The 19,348-nt window shown below is 41.3% G+C and overlaps 2 protein-coding genes and 1 non-coding gene across 4 annotated transcripts in view; 2 read left to right on the plus strand and 1 right to left on the minus strand.

Moving 5' to 3' along the window:
* cep97 (centrosomal protein 97) overlaps positions 1–7,392 on the minus strand; it is a 62,496-nt gene extending 55,104 nt beyond the window's left edge. For both annotated transcript variants that reach the window (XM_078560061.1, XM_078560059.1), the window contains exon 1: positions 7,219–7,392. In XM_078560061.1, the coding sequence (XP_078416187.1) occupies positions 7,219–7,354 (136 nt within the window). In that variant the 5' untranslated portion in view covers positions 7,355–7,392. The remainder of the gene's footprint in view (positions 1–7,218) is intronic.
* A 240-nt stretch (positions 7,393–7,632) lies between these two features.
* Positions 7,633–18,944, plus strand: rpl24 (ribosomal protein L24; the record flags this gene model as incomplete). Its single annotated transcript, XM_078560462.1, has 5 exons — positions 7,633–7,728; positions 11,861–11,971; positions 13,216–13,352; positions 15,871–15,934; positions 18,811–18,944. Coding segments are annotated over 5 exons (489 nt in total), but the record flags the coding sequence as incomplete, so codon positions are not given.
* LOC144692085 (small nucleolar RNA SNORA53) lies at positions 16,513–16,762 on the plus strand. Its single transcript, XR_013579269.1, has one exon. It is a non-coding gene; the product is annotated as a small nucleolar RNA SNORA53 (small nucleolar RNA).
* Positions 18,945–19,348: the final 404 nt, after the last annotated feature.

Genomic DNA, 19,348 nt, shown 5'->3' on the forward strand with positions numbered 1-19,348 from the left:
GGGTGGGGGGTGGGATCTTGCAGGTGGTGGTGTTCCCATGTGTCTGCTGCATTGGCCTCCTAGGTGGTAGGGTTTAGAAGGTGCTGTTGAAAGAGTCTTGGTGAATTGCTGCAGTGCACCTTGTATAGGGTACACACTGCTGTCACTGCAGTTTAGTGTTGGAAGGAGTGAATGTTTACAGTGGTGGATAGGGTGCTGGCCAAGTGAGCTGCTTTGCCCTGGATGGTATCAAGCTTCTCGAGTGTTGGTGGAGCTGTACTCATCCAGATAAATGGGGAATATTCCATCACACTCCTGACTTGTGCCTTATATATGGTACATCACTACTTAGAGACTATTCTTCAAACCACTACCACCAGGCCCTCTGGAACCATGTTGTCTTGAAACTCACTGGCTTCCTTTAAAAACCTTCTAATAACCTTCCTGTGACAATGTCTTGGCTCATTAACCTAAATATTTCCTTTTTTGTAACGGGCTTTACTGAGACCACATCTTGCCTACTGTGCATAGTTTTGGTGTCTATATTTAAGGAAGCATGTACTTGCAACTGAGGTAGTACAGCAAAGGTTCACTAACTTGGTTCCTGGGATGAGAGGGTTGTCCTATGATGAGAGGTTGAGTAAATTGGGATTGTATACTCTGGAGTTTAGAAAAATGAGAGATGATCTCATAAAGCATACTAGATTCTGAAGGGGCTTGACAGGGTGGACACAGATTGTTTCCTCTGGCTAGGGGAATCTAAAACATAAGGGGCAGTCTCAGGATAAGGGGCTGATAATTTAGGACTGAAGAGAAATTTCTTCACACAAAGGGTTGTAAATCTTTAGAATTCTCTTACACCAGAGGGCTGTTGGTGCTCTGTTATTGATTATATTTAAGGCTGATATAGACAGATTTTTGATCTCTTGGGGAATCGTGGCATATAAGGAGCTGCTGAGGCCAAAGATCAGCCATGATTGTATTGAATAGTGAAGCAGGCACAACAGGCCATATGGTCTACTCCAGTTCCTATTTCTTATGTTCTTCTCACTGTTAACCAACACAGCATTTGTTACCTGAGGAGTGCAATAGAAATGATCCTCAGTTGGAACATTCTTGGCGGAGTCAGAAGGTTGCGGTTTCAAGTTTCACTCAGAGACTTGAGCACCTAAGCTACACCGACACTCTAGTGCAGTACTGAGGGAGTGCTGTACTGTCAGAGGTGCAATGTTTTTGGCATGGATGCTATACCGAGGTCCAATCTGTGCTCTTCGGTGCAGTATTAGCAAAGAGAGAAAAACAGTTAGTATTTCATGTCGATGACCTTTCAGCATACATGCTGCCTGGCCTATTGAGTGTTTCCACATAACCAAAGCAGATTTCTATCATTATCAGATTTCTGTTCGAGAGGGACAACTGTGCCATATTTGCTGCATGCATTTCCCATATTACAGCAGCGAATATAGTGAAAGGTACTTCATTGATTGAAAGGTGTTTTGAGACATGCTGAGGCTGTGAAAGGCTTGATACAAATGCAAGTCCTTCCTCGAATTCAAAACAATACCAAAGATGATTGCAACAAGTAATGAAATATTAAAGTTCTAGAATGGGAGTACACTTGGCAAATGAATTTTAACATAGATAAATGTGAGGTATTACATTGTAGCAAGAAAAAGAAATGAGGTTGCACATCACTTAGAAAATAAGAATCTAAATGGGGAGAAGGAGCAAAGGAATTTGGGAGTACAAATAAGTAAATCTGTAAAAGCAGTGACAGAGGTTAACAAGGATGGCAAATCAAGCACTAAGGTTTCTTTCTAGACGAATAGAATTGAAAGTAAAGAAGTTATGCTAAACCTTGGTTATATCACACCTGGGGTGTTGCATTCACTTTCTGGTTGCCATGTTATAAAAAGATACACAGGCACAGGAGAGGGTGCAAAGAAATTTACAAGGATGTTACCAAAAACACAGGCTGGGTCTTTTTACTCTTGAAAAGAGAAGGCTGAGGGGTGACCTAATAGAGACCTTTAAAATTCTGAAAGGTTTTGATAGAGTAAACATGGAGAGAATGTTTCCACTTGTGGGGAACAGCAAAACTACAGTCCATCAACGTGTGATAATCACCAAAAAAAAATAGGGAATTTAGTAGAAACTTTTGATCCAGAGAGTGGTGAGAACATGCAACTTGCTACCACAAAGGTGAATCAGTAAGGGCTGGAGCGAGACAGAAACCGAGTGAGTAGCGAATTATGTTCACCAGGGAATTTGGTGCACAGTGGAAAGAGGTATGGTATACAAAGGAATTATTCTAAGTTGATTAAGAAAGTAATTAAATTAAGCTAACTAAACAACGAAAGCCCATAAAGCAGCAGGACTTCAAAGGGGAAGAGAGAGAGAGAGAGAGAGAGAGAGAGAGAGAGAGAGAGAGAGAGAGAGAGCCCACAACAGCGGAGAGAGCCGAGAGCTCACAGAAAATCTATAAGTGACATCACAGGAGCCTCGTAAGTTGATTGGTTGTTAAGTACAGGCTTTTCCAGACTCGACACAGAAGAGGCACTCGGTGAATGACAGGCAGGTTATTACATTATACCACACTGTAGTAAACACTTATATAAAGTTTAAAGTATGTCAGTGCAGCTCAGCAATATGCATCCTGCTGTATGTGGGAAGTCATGCAGGCACAAAGTGCCCTCGATAACTACATCTGCAGGAAGTGTCACCAGCTGCAGAAACTTGAGCTCTGGGTTGCAAACTTAAGTGGTGGCTGGAATCACTGCGATGCATCCGCAAGGCTGAGGATTATGTGGATAGCACGTTTAGAGAGGTGGTTACACCTCGCCTTTTTATTTCCCCCCTTACTCTGACCCCGTCTAATAATTTACTATTGTCTACTCTAATTCTATCAAACTCTCAAAGTATTCTATCTACCTTGTTACTACTCTCTGATATATCCTGTTTATCAGTTAATACCTCTACTTCCCACTGCCAGTTCCTCTCCTCTCCACTTTGAATTTCCCTTCAGGTTCCCATCCCCCTACCAATCTAGTTTAAACCCACCGTGACACTAGTAGCAAATCTCCCTGCGAGGAAATTAATCCTAGTCCTGTTAAGGTGTAACCATCCTTCTTGTACGGGTCCCACCTGCTCCAAAACTGGTCCCAATGCCTCAGAAATCTAAAGCCCTCCCTCCTACTTCACTTCCCAGCCACATGTTTAACTGCTCAGTATTCCTATTCTTATGCTCACTAGCACATGGCACTGAGAGTAATTCTGAGATTACTGCTCTTGAGGTCCTGATTTTGAATTCCCTTCCTAGCTCCCTAAAATCTGCTCTCAGGACCTCATCCCTTTTCCTACCTATATCAATGGTCCCAATATGGACCACAAATCTCTGGTTGTTCACGTTCCCTCAAAAGAATGACCTGCAGCTGCTCTGTGATATCCTTGTCCATTCCCTTGACCAGGGAGGCTACACACAATTCTGGAGTCACATTTACGGCTGTAGAAACACCTGTCTGCTCCCCTAACTATGGAATCCCCTACCATTATAGCACTTCCACTCTTCTTCCTCCCCTCCTGTGCAGCTGAGCCACCTGTGGTGCCACAAACTTGGCTCTTGCTACAGTCCTTTGAGGAACTCTCTCGCTCACCAGTATCCAAAATGGAAAAAAGGTTAGAAAGTGAGATAGCCTCAGGGGATTCCTGCACCATCTGCCTATTTCTCTTATATAATCTGGCGGTCACCCATTCCCTCTCTGCCTGTGTACTTCTTAGCTGCGGTACTTCAAATATCCAACTGAAGTATCTATAAGTCCTGCACCTCACTGTAATTTCTTTGCAGATTTGTTTCTCTACATCCCTTCCACTATATTCTACACTAATCAATGTTATTGTACATTTTTCATTTCTTACTTCTAGCCAGAGAGATTCCACCTTTGACCCCCCTCTCTCTCTAGGACTGTATTGCCAACTTTAATCAATACTGCCACTCCTACCCTTTCGTTTTCTTCTTCCCTGTCTCTCCTAAACACTTTGTATCCAGGAATATTTAACACCCAGTCCTGCCCTTCTTTGAGTCAGATCTCTGTTATAGCAATAATATCATAATTCCATTTGTCAGCCTATGCCTGTAGTTCACCAATCTTATTAACCACACTCTCTGCTTTCACATTATGCACATTAGTCCTGATTTAGGCATTTTTACTTCAAAGAGTACTTCAATTATCCAAATATAGACTGGGATAGGAATAGTGCAAAGGGACAAGAATTCCTGGAATGTGTTCAAGATAACTTTCTGCAGCAGTATGTTTCCAGTGCAATGAGAGGGAAGGCACTCTTGGACCTGGTTCTGGGCAATGAGTTGGTCCAAGTGGATCAAATATCTGTGGAGGAGCATTTAGGGGACAGCGACCATTGTATCATAAGATTTACAATGGCCATGGAAAAGGGAAAGGAACAATCTAGAGCAGCAATAATTAATTGGGGGAAGCCAACTTTCATAGGATGAGAATGAATATGAGTCATGCGAGTTGGAATCAGATGTTGGCAGAAAAGATCATGGCTGAACAATAGGTTCCCTTCAAAGAAAAAGTATTGCAGACAATGTCAAGGTATATTCCCTTGAAGGAGAAAGGTAGGACAAATAAATGCAGAGCACTCTGGATGACGAGTGAGATAAAGGTGAAAATAAAATGGAAGAAGTGCACGTACGACAGATGTCAGGTAGAAAATACAATAGAGAATCTGGCTGGATATAGAAGGACCAGAGGGGAAGTGAAAAAACTAATAAGGAAAGCAAGGAGAGAGCATGAAAAGACACTGGCATCTAACATAAAAAGGGAATCCCAGGGTCTTCTAGAAACATAAATAATAAAAGGGTGGTAAAAGGAAGAGTAGGGCCGATTTGGGATAAAAAAGGGGGGCTTGCATGCGGAGGCAGGAGAAATAGTGAGGTATTAAACAAGTACTCTGTCTTTACAAAGGAAGATGCTACCCAGGCTGAGGTGAAAGGAGGTAATTGGTACACTATAAGAATTTACAATCTAGCCAGGGGGAGCTTTTAGAAAGGCTATCTATACTTAAAGGTGCCAGGATGAGATGCATCCAAGGTTACAGAGGGAAGTGACAGTGGAAATTCCAGAGGCACTAGTGATAATCTTTCAGTCTTACTTAGACACAGGGGTGGTGCCAGAAGACTGGAGAATTGTAAATGTTACACCCTCATTCAAAAAGGGGTGCAAAGATAAAGCTGGCAACTACAGACCAGTCAGTTTGACTTCAGTGGTAGGGAAACTTCTGGAAACTGTAGTTCGGGACAAAATCAATAGTCACTTAGACAAGTGCAGGATAATTAAGGAAAGCCAGCATGGATTCATCAAGGGAAAATCATGTTCAACTAACTTGCTGGAGTTTTTTGAGGTGGTAACAGAGAAGTTTGATTAGGGCAACACTGTTGATGTGGTGTATGTGGATTTTCAAAAGGCATTTGAAACAGTGCCACACAAAAGACTTGAGAGCAAAATTCTAACTCATGGAATAAAAGGGTAAGTAGGCACTCGGATAAGAAATAGACTGAGTGACAGGAAACAAAGAGTAGTGGTTAATGGATGTTTTTCAGATTGGAGGAACGTTTGATATGGAGTTCCCTAGGGGTCAGTGTTGGACCCCTTGCTCTTCCTGATATATAGTAATGATCTATGGTGTTCAGGGCATGATTTCAAAATTTGCAGATGATACGAAGATTGGAAATATTGTCAACTGTGATGGGGGTAGTCTTGAACTTCAAAGGGACATAGACATGTTGGTGAATTGGGCACACAAGTGGCAAATGAAGTTCAATGCTGAGAAGTGTGAGGTGATTAATTTTTGCAGGAAGAATATGGACAGAGTATAAAATAAAGGGAGCAACTCTACAGGAAGTGCAGGAAAAGAGGGACCTTGGTGTTTATGTACATAAATCATTGAAGATGGCAGGGCATGCTAAGAGAGCAGTTAATAAAGCATATAGTATCTTAGGCTTTATTAATAGGGGCATTGAGTACAAAAGTAAGGAGGTCATGTTGAACTTCTATAAGACACTAGTTAGGCCTCATCTAGTACTGTGTCCAGTTCTGGGACCCATACTTAGGGAAGGATGTGAAGGCATTGAAGAGAACACAGAGGAGATTCACAAGAATGATTCCAGGGATGAAGAACAGTAGCTATGTGGATAGATTGGAGAGGTTGGGACTGTTTTCCTTGGAGAAAAGAAGGTTGAGATGAGACTTGATAGAGATATTCAAGATCCTGAGGGAGTATGGGCAGGATAAATAGTGAGAAACTGTTCCCACTCAAGGGAGTATCAAGAACTAGAGGGCATAGATTCAAAATAATTGGCAAAAGGAGTAATTGTGATGTGAGGGAAGATTTTTTCACCAAGAGGCTGGTTGAAGTCTGGAACAAACTTCCTGACAGGATGGTGGATGCAGGTTCAGTCGAAGTATTCAGAAAGGAATTGGGTGGCTATCTGAAAAGAAAGAACGTGCAACGTTATGGGGAGTGGGACTAGGTAGAATGTTCTTTCAGAGAGCCAATACAGACTCGATGGGCTGAATGGCTTCCTTCTGCACTGTAAAGATTCTAAGATGCTATGAAGTGAATAGTACTGATGCATTTAAAAGGTTAGATAAGTATATGAAGAAAATAGAGGGTTATTCGGACAATTAGATGAGGATGGACTGGAAAAGACTCGAGTGGAGCATACATAATACAGGCTGGATGGGCCAAATGATCCATTTCCGTGCTGTATCTATGCTGTGTTTCTGTATCCTATGCAAGTTGTTGTTGGATACAAAGAAAATCCAAGCACTAATTTGAACACACTCAAATTACAGTTACTAGACTACTACTTCTATAAAACAAGAAACAACCCGTAGGATAGCATAACATTAGGGGCAAGGGACGGGTTATGAAAGGGAGAGTATTTTGGAGGAGTATTGTGCGCTTGCTGTTCTGGGAGTTGTAGTTATAAGGCGTTGACCGTTCCCCTTAATCCTCACAGCAACACAGAAGCTACAAAACTACAACCTCCAGACTGCAGTAGTGGCAGGAGGGCAGCAACCTCGGCCAGTGTCACCGTTATCCTGTCGCTGTGTGTTTGAGGGAAAAGAAAACACAACAGCTACAACATGAAACAGCGGCGTATCAATGTAGCCAGACAATTAAAACATGACGCTTGATTCACAAATAAACACCTACTTTCGGCCGCTTTAACCGTCATGTCCGAAGCCTCCACTTTCCCAGCCGCCATCACGCAGCAACTTCCCGCGTACTCAACGCCAAGCAACCGCTCCAAACGCTGATTGGCTGCTGTAATTGCTCGAACAAAATGCATCCTCCCTTTTCAGAATAAATCAATGTGTTTAATTATTATTTCATAAATCTATCTGTTTTAATTTTCTAGCCGCAATTTGTTTTTTTTTAGTATTTTCCCCACCCCCTTTTACGTAACGGCCTTACCCACAATCCTCCTTTTCCTCCGAGCCGTCTTTGCAGTCGATATGAAGTGAGTTTTATCCTGAATTTCATCCCTTTCCATCCGCTGTTCTGGCCGTCAAATCATTCTATCCGCGGTTAAAGTATGACGCTGCTAAGTGAAAAAGGCCTTGATAACTTGTTATTTGTTTTCCTAGGGTCGAGCTGTGCAGTTTTAGTGGGTATAAAATATACCCGGGTCACGGGAAGCGCTATGCCAGAATCGATGGGAAGGTAAAGAAAAGCTTCCAGGGAGAGCCGCCGTACTCCACCGTAAATACGCGGGTTTACGCTGCATAGGCTAGTGTATATTATTGTATATATATGTGTTAATTTGCTAGTTGATTCGCGTGATGTTAAAGTTGCGAGCGATACTTATAACTGCTATCTTAAAAGACCAGGGAGAGAAATCATGGGCCTCAAGTGTTTTTCCTGTTCCGGCCCCTTAATCCGTTCTTACCCTCCCCCTCAATCATGTATGATATTTTTCCCCCTTTCAAGATTCACCAGTCAATCACAAGAAAATCCTAGTAAAATTATAATGCCCGTTGTTGGTATCTGGCTACAAATATTGTCTAATTATATATGTAGCACGGGTCATTAATATAAAAGTAACAAAATAATGCAGTGTTAGTTTGTGTGCACTCTATAGATGATTCCATCATGACTATTAAACAAACCAGTGAATATGAAACAAAATGCTGGAAAAACTTAGGCCTAGCAACATCTGTGGAGAGAGAAACAGAGTTAATGTTTCGAGTCCGTATGACCCGAGAGTGAATATGAATTTTGCTTTAACAGCATCATACAACATTGTTAATTTGACAGGAAAATATCCCACTAGTTATTTATAACACTGTGCAAACAATAACATTAATTTCAGTGACTGCTTCAGCCCTCATTAACATGTTCTGCACATTGCATCATTTGGACACAGTGGGAGAAAGATTCAATACTGGCAATCCAGATAAACTGCACGAGATCTTTTCCATTCTGTGGAAGTAGAAGACTTTTGCCTGGGTGCATGATATTCAATATAGTTATTTCATATAAGGGGTGTAAATGGATTCGATTTTATCAATAATCTCACAGGGTAGAAAGATCAAATGACTCCTCAGCAGCAAAGTGTAATGATTAGACAACATAGGTTTTCACTGGCAGTGAGAACCATTGGAGCCCTCGGGTCTGTCTGTGCGACACAACTTTTAAGAGGCCAGAAGACACAGCATGAATGTTCACAATTGTATCTGTTTTCTTGCTCAGCAAGTCTGAGGACTCTGCTGCTTCTTACTACAATATATTTCCAATATCTATTATGTGACACAACTTTTATCACAATATTTCAATACCTCAAAAAAACCAAGCACCAAGAGATAGTGGGATAATAGGTAAGTAGACAAAAGCACAAGATTGAAGTCAATGGAAGAGACTCTTGAGAATCATATGTAGTATAAAACAGGTTACTGATTCACTGAGCCCATTATGCAGTCCTGTCCTGGCAATCTCACCCCACAAAGCTCACTCACAGTAAACTTTCATTAGCAACAAAATAAACAACTCATGCCATGATTCCACTCTGTTCACAAGATAATTATGGATGACAAAGGCTATCTCACCCAGTTAATTTCATCCATCCCAGAGCCTGCTTTCTTATTTGATAACATTGCCTACATTATACCAGTGACTACAAGTACTTAATTAGCTGTAAAGCGATTTGGGACATTGTGAAAGGTGCTGTATAAGTGTGGGTTTTGTCTTTCTTTCATTACACCTGCATGCAAAAGGGGGCAGAGTGACTAGCAATGATGGAATTGGAGGCCCAATGCTGATTGTCTAAGGATAATTAATCAAAGAGCAATCAGCTGATGTTAGGAATGTGGCTACAAAGAATCCACTACATTTACAAAACAATTCAACTCTGTAGCTAACCCTTCTCCTGCCCCAACCTCTCCTCCAACCTCCCCCCCACAGCCTTCACCACAGCATCCAATTGGATCTAAAACTACAGGGGGATTTTCAAGCAATATCAATGTCGGTTGCTGACCTTCGGGCAGTTTCATAGTTCTGGCGGGCTTTTAACAAAAAACAGTTGGAATCACAAAGAAGCAACTCAGTGGAACCGACACGAACAGACTGGCTTTAAAAAAAAAAATCAAAACTCAGGATTTCGGAATTCTCGGGTTGACAGATCTGTCCTTCAGATCTGACCTCTGGCTGCTCAGTGCAGATGACAAGAAACTGTTTACATCACTGAACCCAGAACCCCTAGCACCCTGACCGCGGTGTTTGATGCCATCTGCTCCCCCCCCCTTCCTGGGCCCTGTATCTTGGGGCACGCTACGTTGAGATGCAAGTTGACATGGGAAATGTTCTCCTCGCAGATCTGTTAGCAGTCTGTATAGTTTTTGATTTTCCAAGCTGTTAACATGTCACTTGTTAGTTTTAGACATTATAAACATTAAGCCTAAACCAGCATGGACCTGTGTCTCTGCTGTTGATTTTATCCAATTTCATGCAGTAGTGGGACATTAGGCTTCCTTATCATGAAGTTCCTAAGTTCTGCATTTGATTTGAAATTTAATAAACCTAGTAACAACTTGAGGCTTGTTTTTTAAGAATCTCACTTAAATTCTCACATTCAGAAATGGATGGAATAGTTTTAACACAGTGGATCTTCCATACTCTGTACCTGCATAGTAGAACTTTATGAAGTGAAGACGTGAAATTTAATTGGTAAGAGTTGTTAGTGATTTATTTGCCTTTTTATATCAAGTAATGGACCCAGGAGTTTTTAAATGACTTTTATTCCCAGTCAATCTACCTGGAACTCTTGAAGAGTTTTTAAAATCTTTTCTAAGAATACTTATGTTGCTGATTTATTCTTGCACAAGATCTTTGTGTTGGATGGAGATTAAGGTTGTGCTGGCAGAGGAAGCCATCAGAGTGTGAAGGATCTCAAAGCTAACCAATTAAAGACACTACCTGCAGTAGTATAAAACTATACTAAAAGATCCCAGATTTGAAAGAAAAACTTGCATTTACATTGTCTTCCACTACCTCAGAATGTCCCAGGGCATTCCACAATCAGTGAGGTACTTTTCAATTGTAGTCACTGATGTAAGGCAGGAAACATAACCGCCGGTTTGCATGCAGCGAACTCCCACAAACAGCAATGTAATAATGATGAAATACTGTTTTAGTGCTGATAATTGAGGTTGTAAATATTGCACAGGGATGCTGGGGTAACTCCCCTGTTCTTCTTCAGAATAGTGCCTTGGGATTCTTTTTTGTCCACCAGAATAGGCAGACATAATATCTCAACAATAGCCTGTATTATATAACACCTTTAACATAAAACCCCACAGGGCACCAGACGCATTGAAAATAAAATACGACGCTGGGCCACATATGGAAATATTAGGATAGATGACCAAATGTTTGGTTAAAGAGGTCAGTTTTAAGGGGCACGTTAAGGGAAGAAAGTGAGGCAGTGGAGTGGGGAAGTTTAGGGAAGTAATTCAAGAGCTTATAGCCTAGACAGTGGTGGAGCAATTTAAAATCGGGGGGTGCTTGAGACCAAAATTAGAAGAGTGCAGATGTCTTGGAAGGTTGTAGGGGCCAGAGGATATAGATACAGGGACCAGGCAGTTGAGGGATTTGAATACAAAGATGATTTTTAAATCTGTTGTTTAACCAGGAGCCAGCGTAAGTTAGTGAGCACAGAGATGATTAGTGTGAGTTAGGACATGGGCAGCAGAGTTTTGGATGACCTTAAGTTCAGTGTAGAATCTTATCTGAAAGATATGAACAGTATTGCCCTAGAATGTTTGGTGTAGATTTTTGTGTTCAAGCCTCTGGAGTGCAGCTTGAACCTACTGATTCAAAAGGCGAGAATTGGATATGTTGAGTCATGACTGACATTTGACCTCTGATCTTTGATGCTAGCTTGGACAATTGGCAACAGCATCCAAGCTAGGAAGAGGAAAATCATCAGAATTGCCAGGCATAATTTTTCACTGAACTGGGAGAATGGTTTGCTGAACGGTGTAGATATCTAGTGAAATAAGTTTGTTGGTTGTGATTGCAATTTTCATGGTTTTGTGAAGACTGGGCAGCTGGGACTTGTAGAACTGACCCTGGCAAAAGTTGCGGATTTGGAAGAAAGAAAAGTTATGATTATAATCATCTTTTGAGTCTTCAATACATCTGTATTGTGTAACAGTGCGATGCAGTATAAATGCAATTTAAGATGAAAGTTTGTCTGACTTCATTCAATGAACAAGGCCATTGCTGGAAAAGCTAATAGCACAGTGGGCTGTACTAGGTAAGATCTGTAATTAGTTGCTAATTTTGTTGTTATTTACAGGTTTTCCAGTTTCTGAACTCAAAATGTGAGTCCGCCTTCCTCTCCAAGAGAAACCCTCGACAAATCAACTGGACTGTCTTGTACAGGCGCAAGCACAAAAAGGGGCAGTCTGTAAGTAGGAAAGATATATGTATCTGTCCCTAACTCTGGTTGCATTGCGAAGTGTCTTAACAAGCAGTCGTACTTTGTAATGTACACTTTTATTCTGCTGGTACAGTGAAACTTACTTTAAAGCCACAAAGAAATTCTCAAGTGAAAAAAGTACCCTTGGGTCATTGGGTTTAGTTCTGTGGTTAGGGAGCTTTCTTTGTAAATTGGATTGTGTTCAGCAATGTTAAACTTCAAGCTGAAAAATATGTATATTAGAATTTCTTTTTGCCTTTTAAAAGGAACCTGCTCATGCTGACATACTGTTTTTAGTTAGCTTACATAACTGATTATCTAGTTACACTTGCATCATGATTATAAAGTTTTAATATTCAGAACTTACTAGGTCGCTGTTTAACTTATAAATCACTGATTCTAATGGTGACTTTATTCCAGTGATCCAGCTCATGCTCTAGTTGTTTTTGAAATGTATTGGTGTAATGAATTTAATAACCTTAATGGGAAAGTTGGCTGTCTCCAGGTGAGCATTTCAGAACAATTATGAGGGGGAGAAAATGTTTCCTTTGGTCTTCTGTTATTGGGTTATGCTTCGTTTTGATTTTAATTGTTATGAAGCCAGCTTAATATGAGAGGTTATGATGAGAAAAGTATTTGAGCCTGAGTCATTTCCAGATCTGCATTTTGTTAAAGTTCTAATGTGAATTGACATGAAAAGGTCTTCCGAAACATTTAAAATAACTTCTGTTTGGTACCCAAGTTTCTCAGAACCATCTTTCCATTCCAAAGACAAAACCAAGTTAATAGCTTTGGATTATACATTTATGTTTCCCCCGTCCTTCTCCCCCGTCCTTCTCTGGTATTGTCTTGCTAACAGTTTCCCAATAATGAAGAGAATCGGCACACTTTTGAACTGACTTCTTGGTGTAGTTTTTAGTTGGTGACACTGTAACTTTTTAAAGGCTTTTTTCCTCAAATAATGTTCTATTGCATAACTTCATTCCTGAATATATGCATCTTAAAAACCTGTTTTAAGTGGTTGCTGGGATTAATTATAAAACAGACCTAGAATATATTCAAATAATATCTTGACTAAAATCATGCAGTTTCAGAAATACAAGTCGCAAAAAGCATTCTATTGTCAGTGTTTTAGGTTACAATCATGTTTAATTAGTAATTTCAAATGAAGCTAAACGCAGCTTGACACAAGTGAATCTATTTTTAAAAGCTCGTCCCTCTTTCTCTATCAGGAAGAGATTCAGAAAAAGCGCTCCCGTCGTGCAGTGAAGTTCCAGCGGGCTATTACTGGTGCCTCTCTTGCTGAGATTATGGCTAAGAGGAATCAGAAGCCTGAGGTGCGCAAGGCTCAACGTGAACAGGCAATCAGGTGAGAACTGATTTGTATTTGAGGTAGTAACCAAGTAGAGTTTTTTATTATAAAAGCAAAATACTGCGGATGCTGGAAATCTGAAACAAAAATAGCTCGAAAAACTCAGCAGGTCCGACAGCATCCGTGGAGAGGAACACAGTTAACGTTTTGAGTCCGTATGATTCTTCATCAGAACTAAGGAAAAATAGAAATGAGATGAAATATAAGCTGGTTGAGGGGGGTGGAACAGGTAGAGCTGGATAGAGGGCCAGTGATAGGTGGAGGCAAAGAAGAGATTGTCAAAGATGTCATAGACAAAAGGACAAAGGAGTGTTGACATTGGTGATATTAGCTATAGAATGTGCTAATGGTGACATTAAGAGTAGAAAGCAGGACAAGCAAGTGACAGATAGCCCTAGTGGGGGTGGGGTAGGGGGAAGGGATCGAAATGGGCTAAAAGGTGGAGATAAAACAATGAATTGAAATACATTTAAAAATAATAGAAATAGGTGGGGAAAGAAAAATATATATATAAAAAGAACTATAAATTATTCGGAAAGTGGGTGGGGATGGAGGAGAGGGTTCATGATCTGAAGTTGTTGAACTCCGTGTTAAGTCCGGAAGGCTGCAAAGTGCCTAATCGGAAGATGAGGTACTGTTGCTCCAGTTTTCGTTGAGCTTCACTGGTACGTTCCAGCAGGCCAAGGACGGACATGTGGACATAAGAGCAGGGTGGTGTGCTGAAATGGCAAGCGACAGGTAGGTCTGGGTTATGCTTGCGGACAGACTGAAGGTGTTCTGCAAAGCGGTTACCCAGTCTGCGTTTGGTCTCTCCAATGTAGAGGAAACTGCATTGGGAGCAGCGAATGCAGTAGACTAAATTGAGGGAAGTGCAAGTGAAGCGCTGCTTCACGTGAAAGGAGTGTTTGGGCCCTTGGATGGTGAAGAGGGGGGAAGTAAATGGGCAGGTGTTGCATCTTCTGCGGTTGCATAGGAAGGTGGGAAGGTGCCGTGGGAGGCTTGAGGTATAGGGGGTGATGGAGGAGTGGACCAGGGTGTCCCAGAGGGAACAGTCCCTACGGAATGCTGACGGGGGTAGTGAAGGGAAGATGTGTTTGGTGGTGGCATCATGCTGGAAATGGCGGAGGATGATCCTTTGAATGCGGAAGCTGGTGGGTTGATAAGTGAGGACAAGGGGGGCCCTATCATGGTTCTGGGAGGAAGAGGAAGGTGTGAGGGCAGATGTGCGGGAGATGGGCCGAACACGGTCGAGGGCCCTGTCAACCACCGTGGGTGGAAAACTTCGGTTAAGGAAGAAGGAAGACCTGTCAGAGGAACTGTTTTGGAAATTGGCATAATTGGAATGTTTGCGATGGAGGCGAAGGAACTGAGAGAATGGGATGGAGTCCTTACAGGAAGCAGGGTGTGAGGAGCTGTAGTCTAGGTGGCTGTGGGAGTCGGTAGGCTTGTAATAAATATTGGTGGACAGTCTTATCACCAGAAATTGAGACAGAGAGGTCAAGGAAGGGAAGGGAAGTGTCAGTGATGGATGTGAAAATGATGGAGGGGTGGAAATTGGAAGCAAAATTAATAAATTTTTCTAGGTCCAGACGAGAGCATGAAGCGGCACCGAAGCAGTCATCGATGTACTGGAGAAAGAGTTGTGGGAGGGGGCCGGAGTAGGACTGGAACAAGGAATGTTCCTCATATCCCATAAAGGGACAGGCATAACTGGGGCCCATGGCCACACCTTTTATTTGAAGGAAGTGAGAGGAGTTTAAGGAGAAATTAATCAGTGAGAGAACAAGTTCAGCCAGATGGAGGAGAGTGGTGGTAGATGGGGGATTTGTTCAGGCCTCTGTTCGAGGAATAAGCGGAGAGCCCTCAGACCATCCTGGTGGGGGATGGAGGTGTAGAGGGATTGGACATCCATGGTGGAGAGGAGGCGTTTGGGGCCAGGGAACTGGAAATTGTTGATATGATGTAGGGCATGAGAGGAATCGCGGATGTAGGTGGGAAGAGACTGGACAAGGGGAGAGAGAATGGAGTCAAGATAGCAAGAAATGAGTTTCATAGGGCAGGAACAGGCTGACACGATCGGTCTGTCGGGACTGTCCTGTTTGTGGATTTTGGGTAGGAGGTAGAAGCGGGCCGTCCGAGGTTGGAAGCTGTGGAGGGAAGATCTCCAGAGATGAGGTCAGTGACAGTCCTAGAAACAATGGCTTGATGTTCAGTGGTGGGGTCATGGTCCAGGGGGAGGTAGGAGGAAGTGTCTGCGAGTTGACGCTCAGCCTCTGCGAGGTAGTTTTCTATTGTAAGCTTATTGGTTGCTTGCACTATAGTATAAATAATTTGCAACATTTTGTATGGCCTAGGTATGTGTGTTTTTCTTAAATTTGGCAAGTTATATACAGTTGGTTCAGCTTCAAAGTATTGTAATATTCGATGTTTTTGTACATTATATTTTATGAGAATCAGAATTCTTCCAGTACTAATAGTGGGGAGAAAAGTTGCTTAACTCTCTTCTGGTCTACAGGGCTGCCAAGGAGGCTAAGAAGGCCAAAGCTGCAACAAAGAAAGTCAGCGCAGCTACAGCTAAGGTAGTGAAACAGATGCAACTCTTTGAATTACTATTCTGATTATTGGAACTTCATTCTTTTTAGATAAAGACATTCAAAACAATAACTGCAATAAATATGAACTATCTAAATTGTCATGTTTGTAAACCTTTAGTATAAGTATTAGTTTAAGTATTGGGTTGTATAAGATTAATATCTTAGCCATTCCTCTAAGACAAACTGGCTTTAAACTCATGGATATAATAAAGATAAAGGAAAGCAGGAGACAAGCTGACATTTATATCTTATGTTACTGCAGTTAAGAACCAGTATTATCACTTGGGCCTCTTGGATGTACCTTAAATTACGATCTTCATATTGTGGCAATTAGAACGTGACCTCGATAGCCATGTGACATTTTCTACAATAGAAGACAGGATGTTTAGTGTAGAATTTGATCGTTATAAAAATTAAACCCACAGTACAATGAAAAGAGTACAATGCAAATACAAAATGTTTAAAGCTTCTTATAGATGTTAGCAATTGTGCCTAAATTATTTGATTTTGTAAATTTGAATGCTAGTAGTTGGAGACTTGTTTGGGACAGTTTTTAAAGAAAACACATGCTCCTTAGATCCACCTTTGGGATGTATCTGTTCTGCCTTGCTGGTAGATCTCTGCACCCTGGTGTTGGGTTCTCCAGTGGGCTGGCAGGTGACATTCATCAACTTCTTGTTGTACAGTCAAAGGTGCTTGAGTCATTGGCATGTTAAAGTAATATACCTGCACGGTAGCCCCTCAGTTCTGATGTGAACAACCTGTTACTCCAGGCTGTTGCTGCCATCAGGACTTTGCTGCTGTGCGGACACGTTTATCAAAATCCATCTGGTTTAAATATTGAAATGAAGTGTTCTTTGGTATTCTGACGTGTGCTATGGCTGTAAGGTAAAATTACTGCATGTGGCATAAGCGGAGTGTTTCAATTAAAATTTAGCTGCTTTCAAATTAGCTGGGCAGAAAGCCTATTGCATGACATTGGAAGAAATCAAAATCTACAGACATTTAGGATAGAAATGGGGAAGATAAACAATCATTCAATCTGAGCAGTGCCAGAAGACTGTTGGTCAGCTGATGTTCAGTCTCCCTCTTTATATACAAATTACAAGTCCAGGGAACTAGAGCCAAATGTGCTTATTGGTGATGATAGAAAAGCTGCTGAAGGGTGTAATAGGAAACTGAAAATAAAATAAAAGTAGTCAGCACTGATTCCAAAAGGGAAGGTCAAACATGATTTAACCTTTTTCTTTGAAGAAGTAACAGGCAGATAAGGGGTAATGCAGTAGACACTATATTTGAATTTCCAAAAGGTTTTTGATACAATGTTGCATATTAGACTATGACTGGGATATGATATGGAGTAACTCACTTCCCCAAAACCTGTCCACCATCTACAAGGAGCAAGTTTGGACTGTGATGGAATACTCTCCATTTGCCTGGATGAGTGCAGCTCCAATGAAACTCAAGCTCAACACCATCCAGGCCAAAGCAGCCTGCTTGATCAGCGCTCTATCCACTGCCTTAATTGTTACACTGTGCACTGCGGTCAGCAACTCTCCCAAGTCACCTTCCAAACCCACGACCTCCACCACCGAGAAGGACAAAAGAGGCAAATGCATGGGAACACAAGTTCCCCTCCAAACTATGCACCATCCTGACTTTAGAACTGTATCGCCATTCCTTCACTCTCGTTGGGGCAAAATCCTGAAATTCTATCCCTGACAGCACTGTGTGTGTTCATGCGATGCACAGATTGCAGTAATTCAAAAAGGCAGCTCACTACTGCCTCAGGGGCAATTGGGGATAGGCAACAAATACTAGCAATACTAGTGAATGAATAAAAATAGTGGCAAAATGAATAGCAAGCTGTCTAATAATAATAATAGAAACCAATTATTTGGGGTTAAAGGTAGTTCATTGACAAATGGTAGGAGCTGGTGTTCTACAAGGAAAAATGCTGGGACCACAGTTCACTGTTTGCATAAATTTGGTGTCTGGAATCTGAAGTACACTTGCAAAGTTGCACCTGACTCCAAATTAGGGGGTGTCTAAATACAGAGGAGGATTAGGACAAAAAAATATAGGGAGATGTTAATATACTTGGCAGAATGTTCATATAATTGGCAAATGAACTTGCGTATAGAGGTAAGACAGGGCATTTTGGTTCTTAAAATGTGTCTAAATGGGGAGATCTGGGAGTACAGATACAAAAATTGCAATATAGGTTACAAATAAGATATAAATCAGCACTGGGGATCATTTCTAAAGGGGTACAATTGAAAAGCAGAGAAGTTAGGTTAAACTTGTATAGACCTTGGTTAAATCAACTGTGGAGTACTACGAATGGTTCTGATCTGTTAAAAAGGATATGGAGGCACTGGTGAAGGTACAAAAAAGATATACTAGAATGATGCCAGAACCCACAGGTTATATCCACCTGGAAAGATTGAACATGGTTTTTTTTCCTATAGAAAAGAAAAGACTGAAGGATTACATGATGGAGATCCTTAAGATTATGAAAGGGTTTGCTAGGGTAGACAAAGGATATCTTTTCACCTGTGGGTGAGACCAGAACTAGGAGCCATAAATATAAGATAGTCAATAATATTTCCAACAATAAATTCACAAGACACTTTACCCATAGTGTAGTGTGAAACACTCTGCCATGAGTTGTGGTGGGGCAAATAGCATAGATGCAATTAAGAGGAGACTAAATAAGCACGAGGGGGAAAGAAATAGAGGAATATGTTGATGGGGTTAGCTGAAGGTTGGGAGGTTTCTGTGCTGTAAATGCTTTGTAATTTTGGTGTACTTTTTCACAACTCTTTAATGATAATCACTTAATGTTTTTGTATTTCCAGGCTACTCAGAAAACAGCACCCAAACAGAAGTTTGCTAAGCCAATGAAGTCTCAGGCTCCACGTGTTGGTGGAAAACGCTAAATATAAAAATCAATTGTTTATGTAAAATAAAACCTGAGTAGAATTCTGATTTTTATATCTTGTCATTTCATCCAAAAGTTAACTTGACCACATTATAGGAACTATGTGATTATCCTCGTCGAGGTTCACTGCATTGGACTTGTCTTGCAGCAGCCCTATATAGCTTTTTTTTTAGCCCTCTCTAACCTATACGCTAGTATAATGCTGGGCATTAACTTGGGATCAGAATAAGAATCTTGCTAATTCTGTATAGCTCAGCTAGGTACTGGCACCCTACTAGATGCTGAGAAATTGTTTCGCTGATTGGGGAATTTAAGACACGGGCCAACCATTTAGGACTGAGTAAATTAGGTAGCTAGTTCAAATTGGTTTCCCTAGCCACCAGTGCCTATCTCAGCTCTGTAGAATTTCAGCTAGTATAAGTGCTGAGTGCATGGAGTGAGCAAGCATGAAGATA

The sequence above is a fragment of the Cetorhinus maximus genome, chromosome 16 (assembly GCF_964194155.1).
Source record: "Cetorhinus maximus chromosome 16, sCetMax3.hap1.1, whole genome shotgun sequence".
Taxonomy (NCBI): Eukaryota; Metazoa; Chordata; class Chondrichthyes; order Lamniformes; family Cetorhinidae; genus Cetorhinus; species Cetorhinus maximus.